The sequence below is a fragment of the Tarenaya hassleriana genome, unplaced genomic scaffold, assembly GCF_000463585.1.
Source record: "Tarenaya hassleriana unplaced genomic scaffold, ASM46358v1 Cleome30, whole genome shotgun sequence".
In the NCBI taxonomy this organism is placed as follows: Eukaryota; Viridiplantae; Streptophyta; class Magnoliopsida; order Brassicales; family Cleomaceae; genus Tarenaya; species Tarenaya hassleriana.
In genome coordinates this window covers 375,949-394,972 of record NW_010966178.1, presented here as the reverse complement: position 1 = coordinate 394,972, position 19,024 = coordinate 375,949, and the positions used below count along the sequence as shown (strand labels likewise).

The window sequence follows — 19,024 nt, the reverse complement described above, 5'->3', positions numbered from 1 at the left end:
ATCAGTGAACAAATCCCGAGATGGGTGTTTCAGACAGTATCTGAAATAGAAGGTTGTGTGGACAAAAGCTGAAATCAGGAAACTAGTCTGTAATAATTGAGGAAGCTCAATCTGAGGTGTTTTTGCAAATGAAATATGTAGGGAAAAGGTTATAGTTGGGATTGTGAAAACGATGAAGAGCCCTAGAAATGCCTTGTGTAAGACTTCTATCATGGCTTCGGGCCGATATCTTCAATGCCTTCGGAGAAAAACTGCTCCAAGAACCTCGCTTTAAAGCTATCGATGATCTGGTGAGTAAATTATCGTTTTTTTCTTCGTATTACATAGAATTAACACAAAGGTATAATCAGTTGGTGTTGAAAACAGATGTTTCAGCTGCTGATGAAAGCTTCCCAAGACAAGAAATTTGTGTGCGAAGAAGCAGACAGAGCACTGAACACGATGGCTAGTTCGGCAGCTCCTCTGCCTCTTCTGTGTCAGCTCCAGCGTCACGTGGCGTTTAGAAGATCTTATAGATCACAGATCAATAAGAGGGCCATTCAGGGAAGAAAATTTGGTGGAATGACAGATACCATTTTGGAGATGCAGTTTGAGAGAGAGGCAGCAATTGATCTGTGATCTATAAGATCTTCTAAACGCCATTGATCTTCCATTGATGTAACTGGTTACTTTTGAAGGGCCTTGATGATATGGAGGAATTCGGGTTGGTTCGGCTCGTGAAAATGGCTGCGGATTTGTTGAATGACAAGTTACCGGAGGCAAGGGAAGCAGCGAGAAGTATCGTGAACTCAGTCTACCAGAAGATCACAGCGAAAGAAGAAAACAAACAAGAAGAATGGCAGAAGTTTTGCGAGACCAATCTGACGCAGCTTAACGCACAAGCCATGATGAAGATCGTCTCTTCCTGATAAATCTCTCATGTAAAACCAGAGTTTTACATGATATGCTTATGATAAATCATGGTGATGAAAAACAGGGCGATGCCCAGTTTTTTTTTTTTTTTTTTTAAATGAATGCGGCATATAACGTAGGAGTGTATGCAAGTTGAATTCTCTCCCCCAACCAAGTTTCTGAACAGGAGGAGATGCTGAGCTGTCAAAGATTGCTGACACGACTTTCTGGTTTAACCAACCTGATCAAGAAACAAGATTGCCTGCTGACTTTATGAAGTCACCATCTCTGAGAAATCTGAAAAGTTGACATAACGGCTGAAAACACAGAATTCCAAGAAGACGGGGGCTGCTTCTCCAAGAAGAAGAAGAAGAGGAGGAGGAGGAGGGGGGGAGCTAGGGCTTTGAGTTAGGTCGTGTTTCTTGTTGTCTGGGCCAAGATTCACAACAAGGAGCAATGTCTTTGAAGATTCCAAGTGATTTGGAAGAGGAAATACTCTCGAGGGTTCCCACCAAATTTCTGTCACGACTCAGATTCGTTTGCAAACAATGGAACTCTCTGTTCCACGACCTGATATTCATCGAGAAGCACTTGTCCAATCATGCCTCCCCCCAAGAGTTCATGTTATGGCATCCCCGTTCGTTTTATTCCAAGTTGATCAATGTTGAGATACACCTTAACAGCGACAACATTGCTCTTTCATCTCTCAAGTACCATGATCTTACCTCAAGAATTCCTCCTTCAAATGGTCGGAAAATATGTCGGATAATTCACTCTGATGGGTTGCTGCTATATGTCACGAACCATGGCCTCGAAGTTTCAAACCCATTTCTGAAGCAGGAGAGATCTATCCAGACGGTAAATCATTATGCTTTTAAGGGAAAAGAATCCGCTCTAGTTCACTGCAGTTCTACATACAGTCTTGGATACTGCAACAAACTCAGCAATGGTTACAAAATCTTAAGGTTGCATCCTCGATGTCTATTTTCAGGTCCAAGAGCTGAAATCTTCGAGTTTACATTGGGTAAATGGAGGGTTCTTGATGTTTCTTTCTTCGACTGGTTTCCTGCATGTCTGGGACTCGCTGTATCATTCAAGGGAAATTCCTATGTGATTGCCGTGAGGAAAGATACACTACAAGGATTCATCCAAAGTTTCAACTTCGCAACAGAGAGATTCAAGCCCTTCTCTAACCTACCCTTTAACTATGTTTATCCAGATTACTTGTGCATGTCGGTTTTAGGAGGAGACCGGCTCTCGGTGTTAGAGCAGTGCATTGCAAAGAAAATCAGGATTTGGGTAACGAATAAGATTGGAAATGGGATCGAGATATCGTGGAGCAAGTTCATGACTGTTAACTTAGATTTGTATTTCATGGACCTGAATTTCTTCGTTGAAGAGAACAAGAGGAAGACGCTAGTTCTATACACTGAAGACATAATGGCACAGTCCATTTACATTTTCGAAGAGGGTGGCAGGTTCATAAGGTTGGATGGACGTCATAATTGGCATCATTCAAGCAATTATGTTCCGAGTTTGGTTCCAATTCCCTGAAGCAACAAAAGCAAACGTCGGTTTCCATTGATGAAGAATACAGAGCTATACATCAGTTGTTTTGTTCCTTTTTTCATGTCCTAATAACAATGTTCTGTCATGACATCAAATCTCTGGAAGATATTTTCCAATGTTCTGTTTCTCTCAATTTCCTGGATCTTCTGTGAAAATCTCCAGCTGCTATATTCATTGTTCTTGGATCAAAGAATGCAATGCTCTTTCGACGTCTTCAAATGGTTGGCCGGCATACAAAGTGAGCTGCCTCTTCTTCACAACGATCACTTTCTTCCCGGACAAACTCACTTCTTTGAGAAGATCCTGCGGGAAAGTTTTCAATTTGATTCAAAAAAAGAACATAAAAGAAACTTTAAAGTAGTCATAAATCCTTGGAAACAAATGCCGAGATTGTATTTCCGTTGGGACTAAGCAGTTAACATTTCGATCGAACTTTATCAATGTGTTTTCTTCTCGTCTTGTTACAGAGTACGAGTATTTACCTTGGTTGATGCAGGAACAATATCGGTGCAAAAACCACCTAAATCTTCAAAAACCGATTCCAGCAGATAACAGAAGTTTCTGGCATCATTTTGATCCTCAAATGCAACAACGTATGAATTCTCGGTCTCATTTTTATCCGCAGATTCCGTTCTCAGAATAAAGAAACCCTCAGATACTTCTTCGTCAATATTACTCCGCATAAGAATTCTCTAAAGAAGAAGAAAGTATAGAACTTTCGTTATCACTACACTAAAACTGTGTAAACAAATCAGAAAGACAGAGAGCCTGAGTATATACGTACCAAAACATATGGAAGCTTCAACCACCAAAAACCATTTTCTTTACCGGACTGCCTTTCACTGCCGTTTCTCCTAATGTTCCCATTTCCTCGGCTTGACAAGGAACTTCTTGACTTCTTAACTTTGTTTGATGATGGCCTTTCATTATTCTCCTGAATAGCACCTAAAATTTTAACAGAAACCCGGATTGCACAATATTTCATCTTCATGGAAAGTTTGTTTAATCCGTATAGTTAGTCAGCTCAATGATTAATTCAGTGACTCCAAACCCATGGTCCCTATCCAATTCATTTCATATTCTGCCTTCCTAAATCTCAAGCCCCGGCCTATTAGATCGCACTGGTAATATTTCAAGCATTTATCTATGTAGTACCGCTGCCTTTCAAATCCAGTTCCGATGATTGCAACAGAACCCAGCGATTGAGAGCAAAAACAGAGAATGAAAGAAACGAGAGGATTTTACGAGTTCGGATCACAAACCGATCCTACGTCTCGGCCAAGTAACTTGGCAATTCACTAGTGGTTGATCAGAAAACAGACGACACCTCTCGAGTGTAACTTTCTCGAGAAAACAACCCAGAGAGAAAATTACGGGAAGGAAAAATGAAGAAGACGATGAACAGTATTCGGAGGCTTCTGATTTCGAGCCTTTAACAAATACATAACCAAAATAACAGCCTTCCTACATTCAATTACATCAATGCTCTTAATGACCTTCCAAACCAGCTGGAGTCTCTCATCTCAGGCATTTTCTTTACAAACTCCATCTTGCCTGAAATGACCAGACTCTAGCTGTCTCTTTTCTCCCACTAACAAATGCAACCAAGTTATCTTTTATACCCCTTGGCAGGGTTTCCACTGACATTACCTACCAGTGACCTTCAGCAATGCCAACGCCTGGTTGAACTTGCTGATTGGTAGTGTCTTGGTCAAGATGTCAGCTGGATTCCTTTCTGAAGTGATTTTCAGAACTTGTACCCTGTTTTCTGCAATAACTTCTGATGTCGATGTAGGGTGTGATCTAATCTCATTTTATTTCCTAGATACAACTACCGCAAATATACGGGTCAATCATAGTATTCTAGGGTCGATCACAGGGACACATGGGCATTAATGATACAATTACGGGTTTTACTCGATTTCGGTCGACGGTGATATTTATATGGCAGTGACGATGACTAAATGTAAACACAAATTAAAATAAATACAAAATAACAGTTTTCACAGTTCAATTTAAAACATCGTAGGTGTTGAGATTTTTTCGGGTTATGTAAAAATTTATTCTAAGGATGTATCTCGATAACTATGGGTATGATTTGGGAAATTCAATATCGTTTGTCGAGGATCACTCTCTCGAGTCTCACCTCTTATCTCGGGAGTTTAAATCTACCGACCTCTCGGTTCCAAATAAATTGAAACTCCTAAGATCATTAAGCTTGTTATCACAATTCCTAAATGATGCAACCATCTCTCGATGCGAAAATCATTTAACCGAATGAATAATTTCCGAATTTAAATTTCATATCTCTATGCAAATTTAAATTCTAAAAACCAACAAATCATATGGCCAGTATAATTCATAATATTAAAACCTATTCATTCGATCAAAATCATAAAACCATAATTTCAAGATGATTCAAACACGAAATTTTTACATAACCCTTATCAATCTCTAACCTACGATGACAGAAAAATTACTCACGAGACATAAAAATTATAACAACAACAATAAAAATCCAGGAGAGATTCATAGTAAAATAAAGACAGGAGAAAGAAATTGCTCAGTATTTTTGCAGCTCTTCTTCTCTGATTATATGTGTTGCTCCAAAAACTCCTCTTGAATTCTCCGGAAATTCACTCGTAATCTCTCTCTCAGACTCTTCCTCCTCTCCCTTCTGCGAATGTGTCTCTGTTGATACTTAAGGAGGTAGAAATTGGTGGCCGTGACTTTTATTCTTTTCTTAGTGGCATCAATCAAGGAGATAATTTGTCGGGCAATTGCAGCTAATCATACCAAATGAGTGGGGGCAACTTCTATTATATCCTCTATGTGCTACATCAACATCCACTCATACCCTCATCCTAAAAAAAAATCCAACTTCTATAATACCCTCTTTAATACACAATGATTAAAATACCCTTAATATATTATATTATATAATTTTTTTAATAAAAATATCCCTCCTTAAATGTAGGGTTTTTCTCTCTCCTCCCTTTTTCGGTTTCTCTCTCCTTTTTTTGAGTTTCTCTCTCTTGCCACTCTCTCTCATCGAATTTGGCCACTCTCTCTCCTGCAGTTTCTCTCTCTTCTTATTTTTTTCATCAAAATCGCTCGAAATCAAAGTAGAATCAGTGAAAAATTAGTGAAGAGTTAGAAAAAAATAATCAATTGCGAAAATCTTATTGTTTTTCATATACATTGATGGTTGTGGGGATTATTTTGATGAAGAATGATGTTTTTTCCACTTCTTTTCTTCTACTTGGTGATATTTGTGAAGTTTTATCCTTTGTTGTATGGTATTAGGCTCGTATGGTCACATGGTACCAGATTCGCATGGTCGCATGGTACCAGATTCGCATGGTCGCATGGTACCAGATTTGCATGGTCACATGGTACCATGTTCACATAGTCATAAGGTACCAGGTTCACATGGTAACACGATCACATGATCTCCATAATAGTCGGATTGATAATAATAGTCACATAGATTTAAATTAAATGGTCGAATGGTAATAATGGTCACATATTACTATGTTCATATGATCACATAGTCACATAGTCAAAAATGGTAATAATGGTCACATGGTCACCGTGTCTAGAATAGTCGAATTGATCTGTATTTTGTATTTATATTTTCTACAACTATTATAGATGGACGAGATGAGAGATGGACAATTTTATATTTTATGTATGATGGTAAATGGATAATGAATAAGAATGGAGAATATGAATGAGAAGGAAAGGTGATGAAAAACCAAAGAGTGTTGGAAGTTACTGGATCCGACTGTAATTGGAAGTTGCGTATGACATTGATCTTAAATTCGAAACGTTGGAGTGTAAGAAAATACAATCTCATGCATAGTTGCAAACTCGTATAAGAATTTAACAAAGCTATAAATGGTACAAAGAAATTGGAAGACAAACAAAAAAGTGAGAGACCTAAACAAAACCGCTTTTCAGGTCCTAGTAAAGTCCAAAAGCGGATCTATGTCACAATAAGAGTATCAACATCAACAAAGTTTGAGAGAAACCCTAATTTTGAATGAATAAAGAAATATAAATTGTATAATAATGTTATATTATATATGTACACTAAAATATTAAGACTTTTGTATAATAATGTATTCAAATAATGTGTTATAATACTTTGGTTTCATTCTACATATTAAAAAAACAGTAAATAATTTATCTCATATGAGTAGTAGTTGGATCCCACGTGACCAGCATGTGACCAATGTGCAATTTTACACTATGTGACCATTGTGACCGGATGTGACCTGTGACCAAGTGACGAAGGTAAATACAGGTGAAAACGTAGTTTTCAAGCTTTGGCCTGTTAGTATAAGGTATAAGGAATATAAATATTATGTTGATAACAAAATTACAAAACATTAAAATGAGTTTGTAATATAAAAAGACCAAAATTGTCAAAATTCTTCATAAAAGACTATGAACACTAATGTATCACATTTGTGAGAACTACTTTTGCACACAAAATTCGAGTAACTCAATTATTATAGTTCAAAATGGTGCATAAGGAAGATGTGATGACATTCAGATCGATTCATTTGAAATAATCTACTAAATCGACCCTTGTGACCAACTGTGACCCATTGTGACCGAAATACTGTGGGTCCCAGTTTGAATATGCAATATTTTTTGTGGGGCCCAGTGTCATCCAAGTGTACAAAAAAAAGTTACTATTGACAATTTATCTTTGATTTCGGTGGGACCCAACATTTTCAACCCATATTTTTTAGCATCCAATATTTTTTGACCCAAATTTTTTTCCCTCCAAAATTTTTCAACCTAAAATTTTTACCTTTCAATAGTTTTCACCCCATATGTTCATATATAAAATAAACATAAAACATTATATCATAACACAAAATTCTGTAGATTTATAATAAACAAACAAAAGATCATAACCAAAAAAAAAGTTTATAACATAAATTAGTTCTTGATTCTACTTCTGAACACTTCCATTAACAAATATGGTGGCTGTCAACTGCTCACACATCTTAGTGATATTGTCATCACATATAGTTGTTGTTCTTCTTATCCTTGTCCTTGTTCTTGTTCTTCTTCTGCTCGCTCGTCTTCTACTTATTCTTCATCTATCAGACTTTTTCTCTTCTTCTTAGAAGACTTTCTCGAACGAATTTCCAAGTCATGAACTCGACGACGTCAATTCCTCCAAATAAAAAAGAAGTGCTTCTTCAAACGTTTCTTTATTTAGTATACTCTAAATTTTCTGAAAATAAATGTGACTTTATGTTATTATATTCAACCAAGTGACCATGACACCAACAGACCATGTGACCATGTCATCAAGACACCATGTGACCCTATGAATATGGTATCATGTGACCATGTGAACATGGTACCATGTGACCATATGAACATGGTACCATGTGACTATGTCAATACGGTACCATGTGACCATGCCAATACGCTACCATGTGACCATGTCAATATGGTATCATGTGACCATGCGAACATGATATCATGTGACCATAAAATCTGTGACCAAGTGACAACGCGTGAGCTAAATCATCCTATAAACTGTGATATTTTCACTTTGTGACCATACAATTATGTGACCTAAATCAACATATCATTGTTCACCCAAACATCGACCCATACATCCATGTGACTCAAAACTTGAAATTTTACATTACAATCGATTACTTAACTTCAAACCCAAAATCTATTTTGAAGTCTCAGAAATTTCAAAAAACATAACCCTAAGTTTCTATCCGTCAAATCCTAACCCCAATACCCAATACTTCAATCAATATTAAATATTGCCAAAATCCAACAAATCTCACAAAAAAAAGAAGTAACCTACCACGTGTTCGTCTAACTCTGCAATTCGTATTCGGTTTTTGGTCTTGGTCAAAGATGCCGATGAAGATGAATATTGGGCTGATGTCAAAGCCATTTTTTGTTGTCTTCTTCGCTTCTTCTTCTTCTTTGAGTCTTAAAAGAGTTAAAGAGATGGAGATTCTGCAGAGAAATCAGACTTAAATCTGAAAGAAATCGGCGATTTCGATAAGAAAAGAGAAGAGATAGTGAGAATTAGGAGAGAGAAAGAGGATCGTGAGGTTAAGGTAGGAGAGAGAAGATAAAATAGTTTTTTTTTAAATTCAGATACAATACTTTATCGCTAGGAGGGAGAAATAAAAAATAGATTATTTTTATTTTTTAAATTCAGATAGAGTACTTTTTCGTCTTTGTATATTTGTGTGAGGGTTAATCTATCTTTTTCAATGTTCAATTACTTTTTTTTTTAATTTAGATTTTGAAGGATATAGAAAAAAATGCATCAGTCAAAAAAGCTCTATTGGATATATCCCCAAATGAGTGCGTCTTCTTCTGTTTGTTTTCTTTTTATGATTTTTATATATATTTACTTTATTATATAAATATATGCATATACATGTTACACGCATACATATGTCTGACACACAATATTTATTTATTAGTACACATGCACATTATATATATTTACATATATTTACATATCACGCATGCATATATATATATATATATTTACATATATTTACATATCACGCATGCATATATATATATATATATATATTTACATGCTATGTATCGTCATATGTATAGACAAATATATATATGTATATATGCATATATTTATATATTAATGCATATGCATTACATATATATATATATCATATATATACAGAGATATATATACATATATATTATACATATATATATCCAGATATATGTATATTATTTTATATACATACATATTATATATATATATATATATTTATGTATACAAATATCACATATATATATATATTATACTATATAGACACGATGGTGTTCCATCGTTGATTTTTTTATTTTTTTATTTTTTTATTTTTTTATTTTTTTTATTTTTATTTTTATTTTTATTTTTATTTTTATTTTTATTTTTATTTTTATTTTTATTTTTATTTTTATTTTTATTTTTTACAGATCGATTCCGCGCTCATATGTTTTCGTCTGAATCTCCTGAAAAATTTCTCGATGAAACTCGTTTTCTGCTCTTTCCTACAAAATATGAAAATATCGAAATCAGAGTAAAATTATACTGAATAGTACCTATAAACATATAAATCTCGTGAAATAAAATAAAAATTATATACGAAAATATATTAATATATACATATTATCAAACTCCCCCAAACTTAACGTTTTGCTCGTCCTCGAGCAAACTAAATCCCGAAAAACTGATGAATAAAATTAATACTAAAAGAATCGTAGAAATAGATTAGAGATCGAACATGATGCTAACCGAGAACGAAATCAAAGACATTTTATACGGCTTCTCAATCTGTATGATAATATCAGTTAGAGACAGGGTTTGTTATTTAGAATTCTTCCGGATTTCGACCAATCTTTATCAAACATGTTTTCAAATATTTCATATTCTCATTTTTCTTTTTGATACTCTTCCGAAAAAAATATGTCCCGTGCTTCTAGGACGTTGAAGTTGTCGAGCAGAATCTTTTTTTTTTTCAAACACACATATGTACATATATACACATGTTCGACCCACAACTTAGACCCGAGCCTAAGAGCACTCATGTCCCCGAATGATATTCATTAACGAGATAATGACAGAGGAGTGTAGGGATCTTTTTTTTTTACTTTGACGGTAAAAATCCTTCCGAAATTCTGAATACCAATTTACCCCATGTTCTAACTAATTCTATCATAAAATCGATCTACCGAATCAAAATATCCTCGACAATTCGTTCTATACGGGTCATAAAATATCTCAAACAATCTAATTCTATCGATTCAAAACACACACATGTACGTATATATACACACACAATTGGATTTTTTTTGCATATATCTATGTAAATGTACATATTACCTTAAAAATACGATTATCGATGTAATTGACTATCGAATCTCTCCCCCAAACTTGAACTGAACATCGTCTTCGGTGTTAGCTCGCCTTGTGGTCGAGGAAGGACTCATGATATGTAGGAAAGAATGGAAAAGAGGGAGACACTTAGCTGTTCTCATGGAGCTTCGGTCTTTTTCTTCTGAGAGTGGTTGTTTTCCATCTGACCCTTAAAAGAACATTCAACCGCACACAATATATTACAAAAATAAAAACAAACCAAACACAAAGGATATGTGATCGGGGACCCTCCCGACAAGGGCTCGTTTAGGGTCGTGAGCTTGACCTTCTCCGTTCAGTTCTCGGACGGGACAGAGAGAGGAAGTATGCCTCTCTCGGTGATCGGGAATGCCGGATTGTACAGCTTGACTCTTTAGGTATTGACCTTAAATGATCCTCCGTTTCGTCCCCAAAGCTCAATCACACCGTGCTTGAAACGTCTTTCACCGTGTATGGACCGGACCATCGCAATTTAAGCTTTCCTGGAAATAAACGCAAATGTGAGTTGAAAACAAGGACTTGGTCATTTACCTTGAACGATCGTCAGAGAATGTGACGATCATGCCATTTCTTCGTGCGTTCCTTGTAAATTCTCGCGTTCTCATATGCGTCAAGACGGATCTCATCAAGCTAGTGCAGTTGTAGAAGGCGTTTCTCCGTTGTTGTCTTCATGTCATAGTTCAGCGCCTTCACTGCCCAGAACGCTTTGTGCTCAAGTTCTACGGGTAAATGACAAGATTTTCCGTAGACGAGCTGGAACGGAGTCATCCTAATGGGAGTCTTGAAGGCTGTTCTGTATGCTCAAACCGGATCATCCAACTTCTGTGACCAATCCTTTCGCGAGCGTGATACTGTCATTTCGAGTATGGTCTTGATCTCGCGGTTAGATATCTCAACTTGGTTCCTCGTCTGTGGGTGGTACGGAGTAGCTATGCGATGTCGCACTCCATACTTCTTCAGGAGTTGTTCAATCACCTGGTTGATGAAATGAGTTCCATCATCACTGATGACAACTCGGGGTATACCAAATCTCGGAAAGATGGTGCGTTTGAACATCCGAAACACTGTCTTTGCATCATTCTTTGGACTTGCTAGTGCTTCGACCCATTTAGTGACGTAGTCAACAACGACCAAGATGTATACGTTTCCACAGGATGATGGAAAGGGTCCCATGAAGTCAATTCCCCAAACGGCGAATGGCTCGACCTCGAGGATGTACCGTTGTGGCATCTCATGTCTACGGGAAATGTTTTCCATTCTCTGACAAGCATCGCATGAGAAGACAAACTGATGTACATCTCTGAATAGCGTGGGCCAATAAAACCCGGCCTGCAAAATCTTCACAGCGGTTTTCAATGTAACAAAATGCCCGGCGTAATCAGAAGAATGACAATGGGCAAGGACGCTCTGAATCTCCTCTTCTGCATCGCCTAAATATCCCGTCTTTTCCTCTCTTAAAAAGGAAAGGTTCATCCCAGAAATAATCTCGGACATCATGAATGAATTTCTTTCTTCCATTGTAGTTCAGCTCCAGAGGAATCAGCCCACTCACCAGATAATTCACGAAATCTGCATACCACAGAGCCTCAGAGTGGACTGAAATGGACATGACATACTCGTCTCGCAATGAGTCATCGATGGGCAATGGGTTCGGAATCTCAAGTCGTGATAAATGATCTGCTACACCATTTTGAGTCCCCTTTCTGTCCCTGATCTCTAGATCAAACTCTTGTAGCAGAAGAGTCTATCTGATGAATCGAGGCTTGGCGTATTTCTTGGACAGAAGGTACAGGAGAGCTGCGTGATCAGTGTAGACTATCACTTTCGATCCGACTAGGTAAGACCTAAACTTTTTGAAAGCATAGACTATGGCGAGCATCCCCTTCTCGGTTGTGGTGTAGTTGATCTGAGCGTCGTCAAGTGTGCGACTAGCATAGTATATGGCATGTAATCGCTTGTTCTTCCGCTGACCCAAAACTGCTCCTACAGCGTAGTCACTGGCATCACACATGATCTCAAAAGGAAGGCTCCAATCAGGAGGCTGAATAATCGGCGGAGATACTAATGTCTTTTTCAGAGTTTGGAACGCGACATCACATTCTGCAGTGTAGATAAACGGCGCGTCCTTACAAAGTAGGTCGGTGAGCGGCTTCGAGATTTTTGAAAAGTCTTTGATGAACCTCCTATAAAACCCCGCATGGCCCAAGAAACTGTGGATAGCTCTGACATTATGCGGTGGTGGCAGTTTCTCGATCACCTCGACTTTGGCCTTGTCAACCTCGATCCCTTTCTCTGAGATCTTGTGACCCAAAACAATCCCTTCTCTGACCATGAAATGGCATTTCTCCCAGTTGAGTACCAGATTTGCCTACGAACACCTGTCTAACACTCGAGATAAATTCATTAGACACATGTCGAAGAAGGCTCCATGAACGGAGAAATCGTCCATAAACACCTCCATCGACTCCTCGATCACATCGGAAAATATGGCCATCATACACCGTTGGAATGTCGCCGGAGCGTTACACAATCCAAACGGCATGCGACGATAGACATAAGTTTCATACAGGCAAGTAAATGTAGTTTTCTCCTGATCATTAGGATGAATGGGGATCTGGAAAAAACCTGAGTACCCCGTCGAGAAAACAGATGTACGAGTGTAAAGCGAGGCGTTCTAGCATCTGGTCGATGAATGGCAGTGGAAAATGGTCCTTCCTCGTGTTGGCGTTCAGTTTGCGATAGTCAATACACATGCGCCAACCGGTCATCGTTCTCGTCGGAATGAGCTCGTTCTTTTCGTTGGTGACCACCGTCATTCCTCCCTTCTTCGGAACGACTTTACAGGACTCACCCAATGGCTATCAGAGATAGGAAAAATGATACCTGCATCGAGAAGCTTCATTATCTCTTTCTTCACCACTTCTTGCAGCATCGGGTTGAGGCGTCGTTGATGCTCAATGGAAGTCTTGCATTCGTCCTCCAGATGGATCCTATGCATGCAAAGGAAATGGTTGATTTCCTTAACATCCGCAATTGTGTACCCTATGACCTTCCTGTACTTTCGAAGCATGTCTAGCAGCTCCTGTACCTGAGCATCATCCAAGGAAGAACTGATAATCACAGGGTAAGTTCGGTCTGAGCTGAGAAATTCATACCTAAGCCCTTGTGGTAAGGGCTTCAGTTCAGTCGACTCCAGTCGGGTCTAAGCGGAGAAGATGTGATGACTGGAGTCTCTTTGGATTCTTGGGCTCGGTTAGTGGCAGCGATCTCAAGATTGGTGTCACCCTCAGAGGACAGAATAGCCTGAATCGGGGACCTTGATAGATCCATCGGGGGTATGTCGGGTGTATCCAGGATTCGGCTAAAGGTGCATATATGCTCCTTGTCAATTTTCTCAGGGTTTAGAAGTATCATCTTCAGAGGATCGCGATCTTGCAATTGATCAAATACCTCCTCCGTCAAAACTTCGATCATGTCGATGAAGTATGAAGACTCCATGACAGAGGGTTGCTTGAGGTTCTGATCAAGTGTGAACTCCACCGTCTCATCGCCAATCTTCATCGTCAGCCTGCCAGCTCTCACATGGATGACTGCGTCTGCGGTGTTAAGGAATGGACGACCAAGTATGATCGGTACTCTCGAGTCCTCGTCCATATCCAATACCACGAAGTCGACTGGTACAAAGAAGTTTCCCACCTTAAGTGGCACATCTTCCAATATCCCAGCGGGAAATTTTACCGATCTATCAGCAAGCTGGAGCACCATCCTTGTCGGTTTCAACTCTCCCACATTCAACTTCTTGAATATCGATAGTGGGAGAAGGCTAACACTGGCCCCCAGATCACATAATGCCCTGTCAATGGAGATATTACCCAATTTGCAGGGTATCGAGAAGCTTCCTGGGTCAATTCGTTTGGGTGGTAACTCATGTTGAATTAGCGCACTGCATTCGGTGTTGAGCGATACCGTCTCTTTTTCCACGACTCGCTTCTTCGTGAGTATGTCCTTGAGAAACTTTGTGTAAGACGACATCTGCAGGATGGCTTCTGTGAAAGGCATGGTGATCTCAAGCTTTTTTAGCATCTCGGCAAATCTCGCGAATTGTCGGTCCTCATTGTGCTTCTTCAGGCAGGATGGAAAAGGAACGAACAGAGGTCTTGATGGTGGAGGAACATAGACTTCCTCAGCTTCTTCGTTCACGACTCTTTGCCTTTGGAGCTTTGCCCCTTTTCCATCATTGGTGAAGTGACTTCTTCAAGCTGCTTGCCACTTCTCAGGGTGATAGCATTGCAGTAATCTCGTGGGTTGATCTCAGGCTTCCGGGATGTGACCCGCTTGGTCTTTGAGATGCCGAGGCCATCTGGGCAACCTGGTTGTCGAGTAATTTTAGATGCGACTGCATCCCATCCACTTGAGACTGCATGCTCCCCACTTGATTCTTTACCTCCTCTTGGTCCATCTTCAGGCTAAGTAGCACCGTTTCTTGCGTCTTTTGTCCTTGTAAAAGTTGTGCTAACATTGCCTTGATCTCCGAGTCACCATCTTGTTGTGGTGTAGGAGGTGTAGGTGCTCGAAAATTCTGTACCGGAGGTCTGTATGGTTGGTTCTGAATCGACCCTTGATTCTGCATTGGTGGGGCCCCGCGGCTGAAAGGCAAACCCTGGCGGAATCCGCTGGTTCTGGTTCTGCATTGGCCGATAATTATTTTGCGGAGGGTTCAGGACGTTGTTGTTTCTCCAGAAGAGAGTTGGATGGTTCCTATATCCTGGGTTGTACGTGTTGGAATAAGGGTTATTGGCGACATAATTCACATCTTCTATTCCTTCGTCAACAGCGTACAAAGCGAGCTCGCCTTGCTGACCAATTGGTGTGCTTGTAGAGGAAACAAAGCTTGCATTAGCAAGTTTCATCTTTAGTGCAGTGAGTTCGTCTAGCACCAGTTGCAGCTTAGCGTCGCTATCTTTCCTAGGCATGTCTCTTACGAACTCAAGTGGAGAATCTTCTTCTCTTGCCATTTGATCAATGTGTTGTTCAAGATCCGTGAAGGATATGTGAGAAATGCTTCCTCCACAGGCGGCTCGGATCAATGTCCGGGTATCTGGCCGTAGACCTCTGATGAACGTGTTGATCAGGTAGTTCTTGTCGAGGCCGTGATGAGGGCACGATTTTTGGTAGCCCTTGTATCTTTTCCATGCTTCGTGCAGACTCTCCCCGTGGTCTTGCTTGAACGAGTGAATACTGTTCAAGGCGGCTTGAGTGCGATGTGGGGAGAAGAAGTGTTGCATGAACTGGCTCTCTAGTTGGTTCCATGTATGAATGGAATCCGGTTCGAGTTCATAGAGCCAGTCGAGCGCTGCGTCGATCAACATCCATGGGAAAGCGATCAGGCGGATTGCATCTTCGGTTACCTGATCGGCTCTCATGATGGATCGGCACATCATCTTGAACCTCGTGAGGGTGCATTGGGATCTTCGTTCGGCCTACCTCGGAAGGCCATGGCGCTCAGCATTTGGATAGTGGGGGGAGTGAGCACGAATCTTGTCATGTTAACCTCCGGCATCCGTATGCCGGACATGAGCTCAGTGTGTTTGGGAGCATTGTACTGCGCGAAGATTTCTTCATTTACATGCGCATCTCCGGGTACGGGTACAACGCCGTGTTCTGCCATCCCCTCTCGATGTTGTTTTCGGTTTTGTTTAGTAGTTTTCTCGATTTCAGGGATGAACTAGATTTCCTGACCCACCACTCCTTGTCATATACTGGAGGATCCTGCGTACAAAAAAGATGGAGCAACAACGAGAAAAGGTGAAGATCAAAAAGAAAAAGAAAGAAAAAAAATGACCTATACCGAACAATTTCCTAATCGTATCGCTAAAGCCGTTTTGCGTCCCTGGCAACGGCGCCAAAAACTTGATGTCGATGTAGGGTGTGATCTAATCTCGTTTTATTTCCTAGATACAACTACCGCAAGTATATGGGTCAATCGTAGTATTCTAGGGTCGATCACAGGGACACATGGGCATTAATGATACAATTACGGGTTTTACTCGGTTTCGGTCGACGGTGATATTTTAGGTGGCGGTGACGATGACTAAATGTAAACACAAATTAAAATAAATACAAAACAACAGTTTTAACACAATTCAATTTAAAACATCGTAGGTGTTGAGATTTTTTCGGGTTATGTAAAAAATTATTCTAAGGATGTATCTCGATAACTATGGGTATGATTTGGGAAATTCAATATCGTTTGTCGAGGATCACTCTCTCGAGTCTCACCTCTTATCTTGGGGGTTTAAATCTACCGACCTCTCGGTTCCAAATAAATCGAAACTCCTAAGATCATTAAGCTTGTTATCACAATTCCTAAATGATGCAACCATCTCTCGATGCGAAAATCATTTAACCGAATGAATAATTTTCAAATTTAAATTTCATATCTCTATGCAAATTTAAATTCTAAAAACCAGCAAATCATATGGCCAGTATAATTCATAACATTAAAATCTATTCATTCGATCCAAATCATAAAACCAGATTTTCACGATGATTCAAACACGAAATTTTTACATAACCCTTATCAGTCTCTAACCTACGATGACAGAAAAATTACTCACGAGACATAGAAATTATAACAACAAGGGAAAAAACCCTAAAAATTCATGAACTTATATTTTGTAGTAATATTAATTCCTAAACTTGTAGAGGTGCCTATTAATTCCCAAACTTGCAAAATTGAACACGTTAAATCCTGAACTTGTTAAATGGTTCCATATTCGTCCATAGCATTATTTGGTCAAAAACACAAGTTGACCGATCCGACGTGGCGCGTGACATCTAATACGACCAAGGATTTGGAACTCTATATAAGGGGAGTTTGGCTCAAGACTTCAACACACCAAGTCCTAAGTCCTATAGGGGATCTAGAGAGCTTTATAAGAAGTCTAATACGACCATAAGCTCTCGGGAACCTCTCCGGACTAGCGACAAATTTTTAGGCCTTATCAGGCCAGATCCACTTGCTGGATCTATCTGCGGTGTAGATACCGTAGAGGGCGTTACTTTTTGTGGCGTCTTCTAGTGGTGCACGGACGTCGCCAGGTCCAGTCTCGCCGGTTAAGGTTAGTATCTCTCTTCGTGTTTTAGTGTTTTCCTATTCTAGGATTAATAAATTATGAATTTTTCTTTCCGTTGCATAGTCTTAGAATTAGGTTAGTGCCATGGTGGAAACCGTGACAGTAGGCTAAGGAAACCAAACAAACAACCTCTCAATTCAGTCGATTTTGGACAGAAAGAGAGTAGAGGAGAAAGAGAGGGGGGAGAGTAACCAACGCACGTGGAGTTTGGAGACACACAGGACCAAGTACTGAGCACAATATCCGAGCCGAAACATAGTGAGTGGTTTTGAGTTGAGTTTGTGAGATTCAATTCTCATGTTTAATGGTGTAGATTAGTATTTCTGCAAGGATTTAGGACCTAAGGATGTTTAGTAATAAATGTGTAGCAATTGACATAAAAAGCCGATAAAAAAAACTAGACATAAGAAATAATGATTTAGAACGCACCCCCTGAACTGACCGATCCGGTGAACAGATCGATCGGTCCAGACATATAAATGAAACGTACCAAGTACCTGTCTAGATCGGACGAATTGACTCAAATGGATTAAAACGGTAATATGGTGTTAAATGGTATTTAAACGAAATAGGATAAAATAAGGGTGAACAAAACGTGAAAAAGGTAAAAGTAAATAGAAGAAAGGAATTAAACCGAAACGAATACGAAGGGTAAATCTAAGAGAAATACTCGGAATTGCGATGTAGAAATAACTGATAAATAATTATGATAATGCATGTGATTGAATGACTAAGGAACCCCGTACTTAGTACCGGTTGACGGCGTGAGTCAGTGCTAGTACGGGGATGTGTGGATTTAGAACCAGTGCCGGTTGACGAACTTGGAGTCAGCACTGGATGATATGTGGTTTCGGTAATAGTACCGGTTGACGAACTTGGAGTCAGTACTATTACCGAAATGGAATACCAGTACCGGTTGACGATGTGGAGCCAGTACTGGTATAGTTGGGTGGACGTTTCTGGAGCGGTACCGGTCGACGATGTGGAGTCAGTACCGTTAAGGAAATGTGTAGTGAAGCCAGTACCGGTTGACGGCGTGGAGTCAGTACTGGTGGATCTGAGTGGTCGTCTTTATAATAGTACCGGTTGACGAAGTGGAGTCAGTACTATTATAGGGAAACAGGGTAAAGTCTAGTACTGGTAGACGAATTGAGTCAGTACTAGATGATACCGAAAGAAACGGTACCTGATAGTGCCGGTGGACGACTTGAGTCAGTACTATCAGGTATCGGAAAAATGTGTGAAATAATGTTAATGTGTTAAAAAGATAAGTGAGAAAGGATCAAACAGATTAAAAGAATTCTTGCATTGAGAGATTAGTTGGCACCGTTCTCCATGAGAATGGGCTCTCCGGGCTCAACCCGAGCTACTCACTAAGCATTTCGCTTAGCCCTCCGTTGTTGAATTTTTCAAATCCCGAGGAGCACGAGTAGCGCACTGTGGACGACGACAACTGGTGAAGACATCATTTATGTACGGTTAATTAATC

General features: G+C 39.5%; 2 protein-coding genes and 1 pseudogene across 3 annotated transcripts; 2 read left to right on the top strand and 1 right to left on the bottom strand.

The window, feature by feature from the left end:
- Positions 1–19,024, top strand: part of LOC104820269 — a 53,168-nt pseudogene that overhangs the window by 1,477 nt on the left and 32,667 nt on the right.
- Positions 637–2,587, top strand: LOC104820267 (putative F-box protein At3g16590). Of its 2 annotated transcripts, XM_010550651.2 has the most exons (2): positions 637–1,749; positions 1,883–2,084. In XM_010550651.2, exons 1-2 carry the CDS (start codon positions 1,348–1,350, stop codon positions 2,003–2,005), a joined length of 525 nt encoding a protein of 174 aa, XP_010548953.1. In that variant the 5' UTR covers positions 637–1,347; the 3' UTR covers positions 2,006–2,084. The 2 variants fall into 2 exon arrangements, with proteins under 2 accessions (XP_010548953.1, XP_010548952.1); XM_010550650.2 differs by having other exon boundaries at positions 644–2,587.
- LOC104820268 lies at positions 2,445–3,460 on the bottom strand. The gene is made up of 3 exons (XM_010550652.2): positions 3,245–3,460; positions 2,943–3,152; positions 2,445–2,763 (listed from the first exon to the last, which is right to left on the bottom strand). Exons 1-3 carry the CDS (start codon positions 3,449–3,451, stop codon positions 2,632–2,634), a joined length of 549 nt encoding a protein of 182 aa, XP_010548954.1. The 5' UTR covers positions 3,452–3,460; the 3' UTR covers positions 2,445–2,631.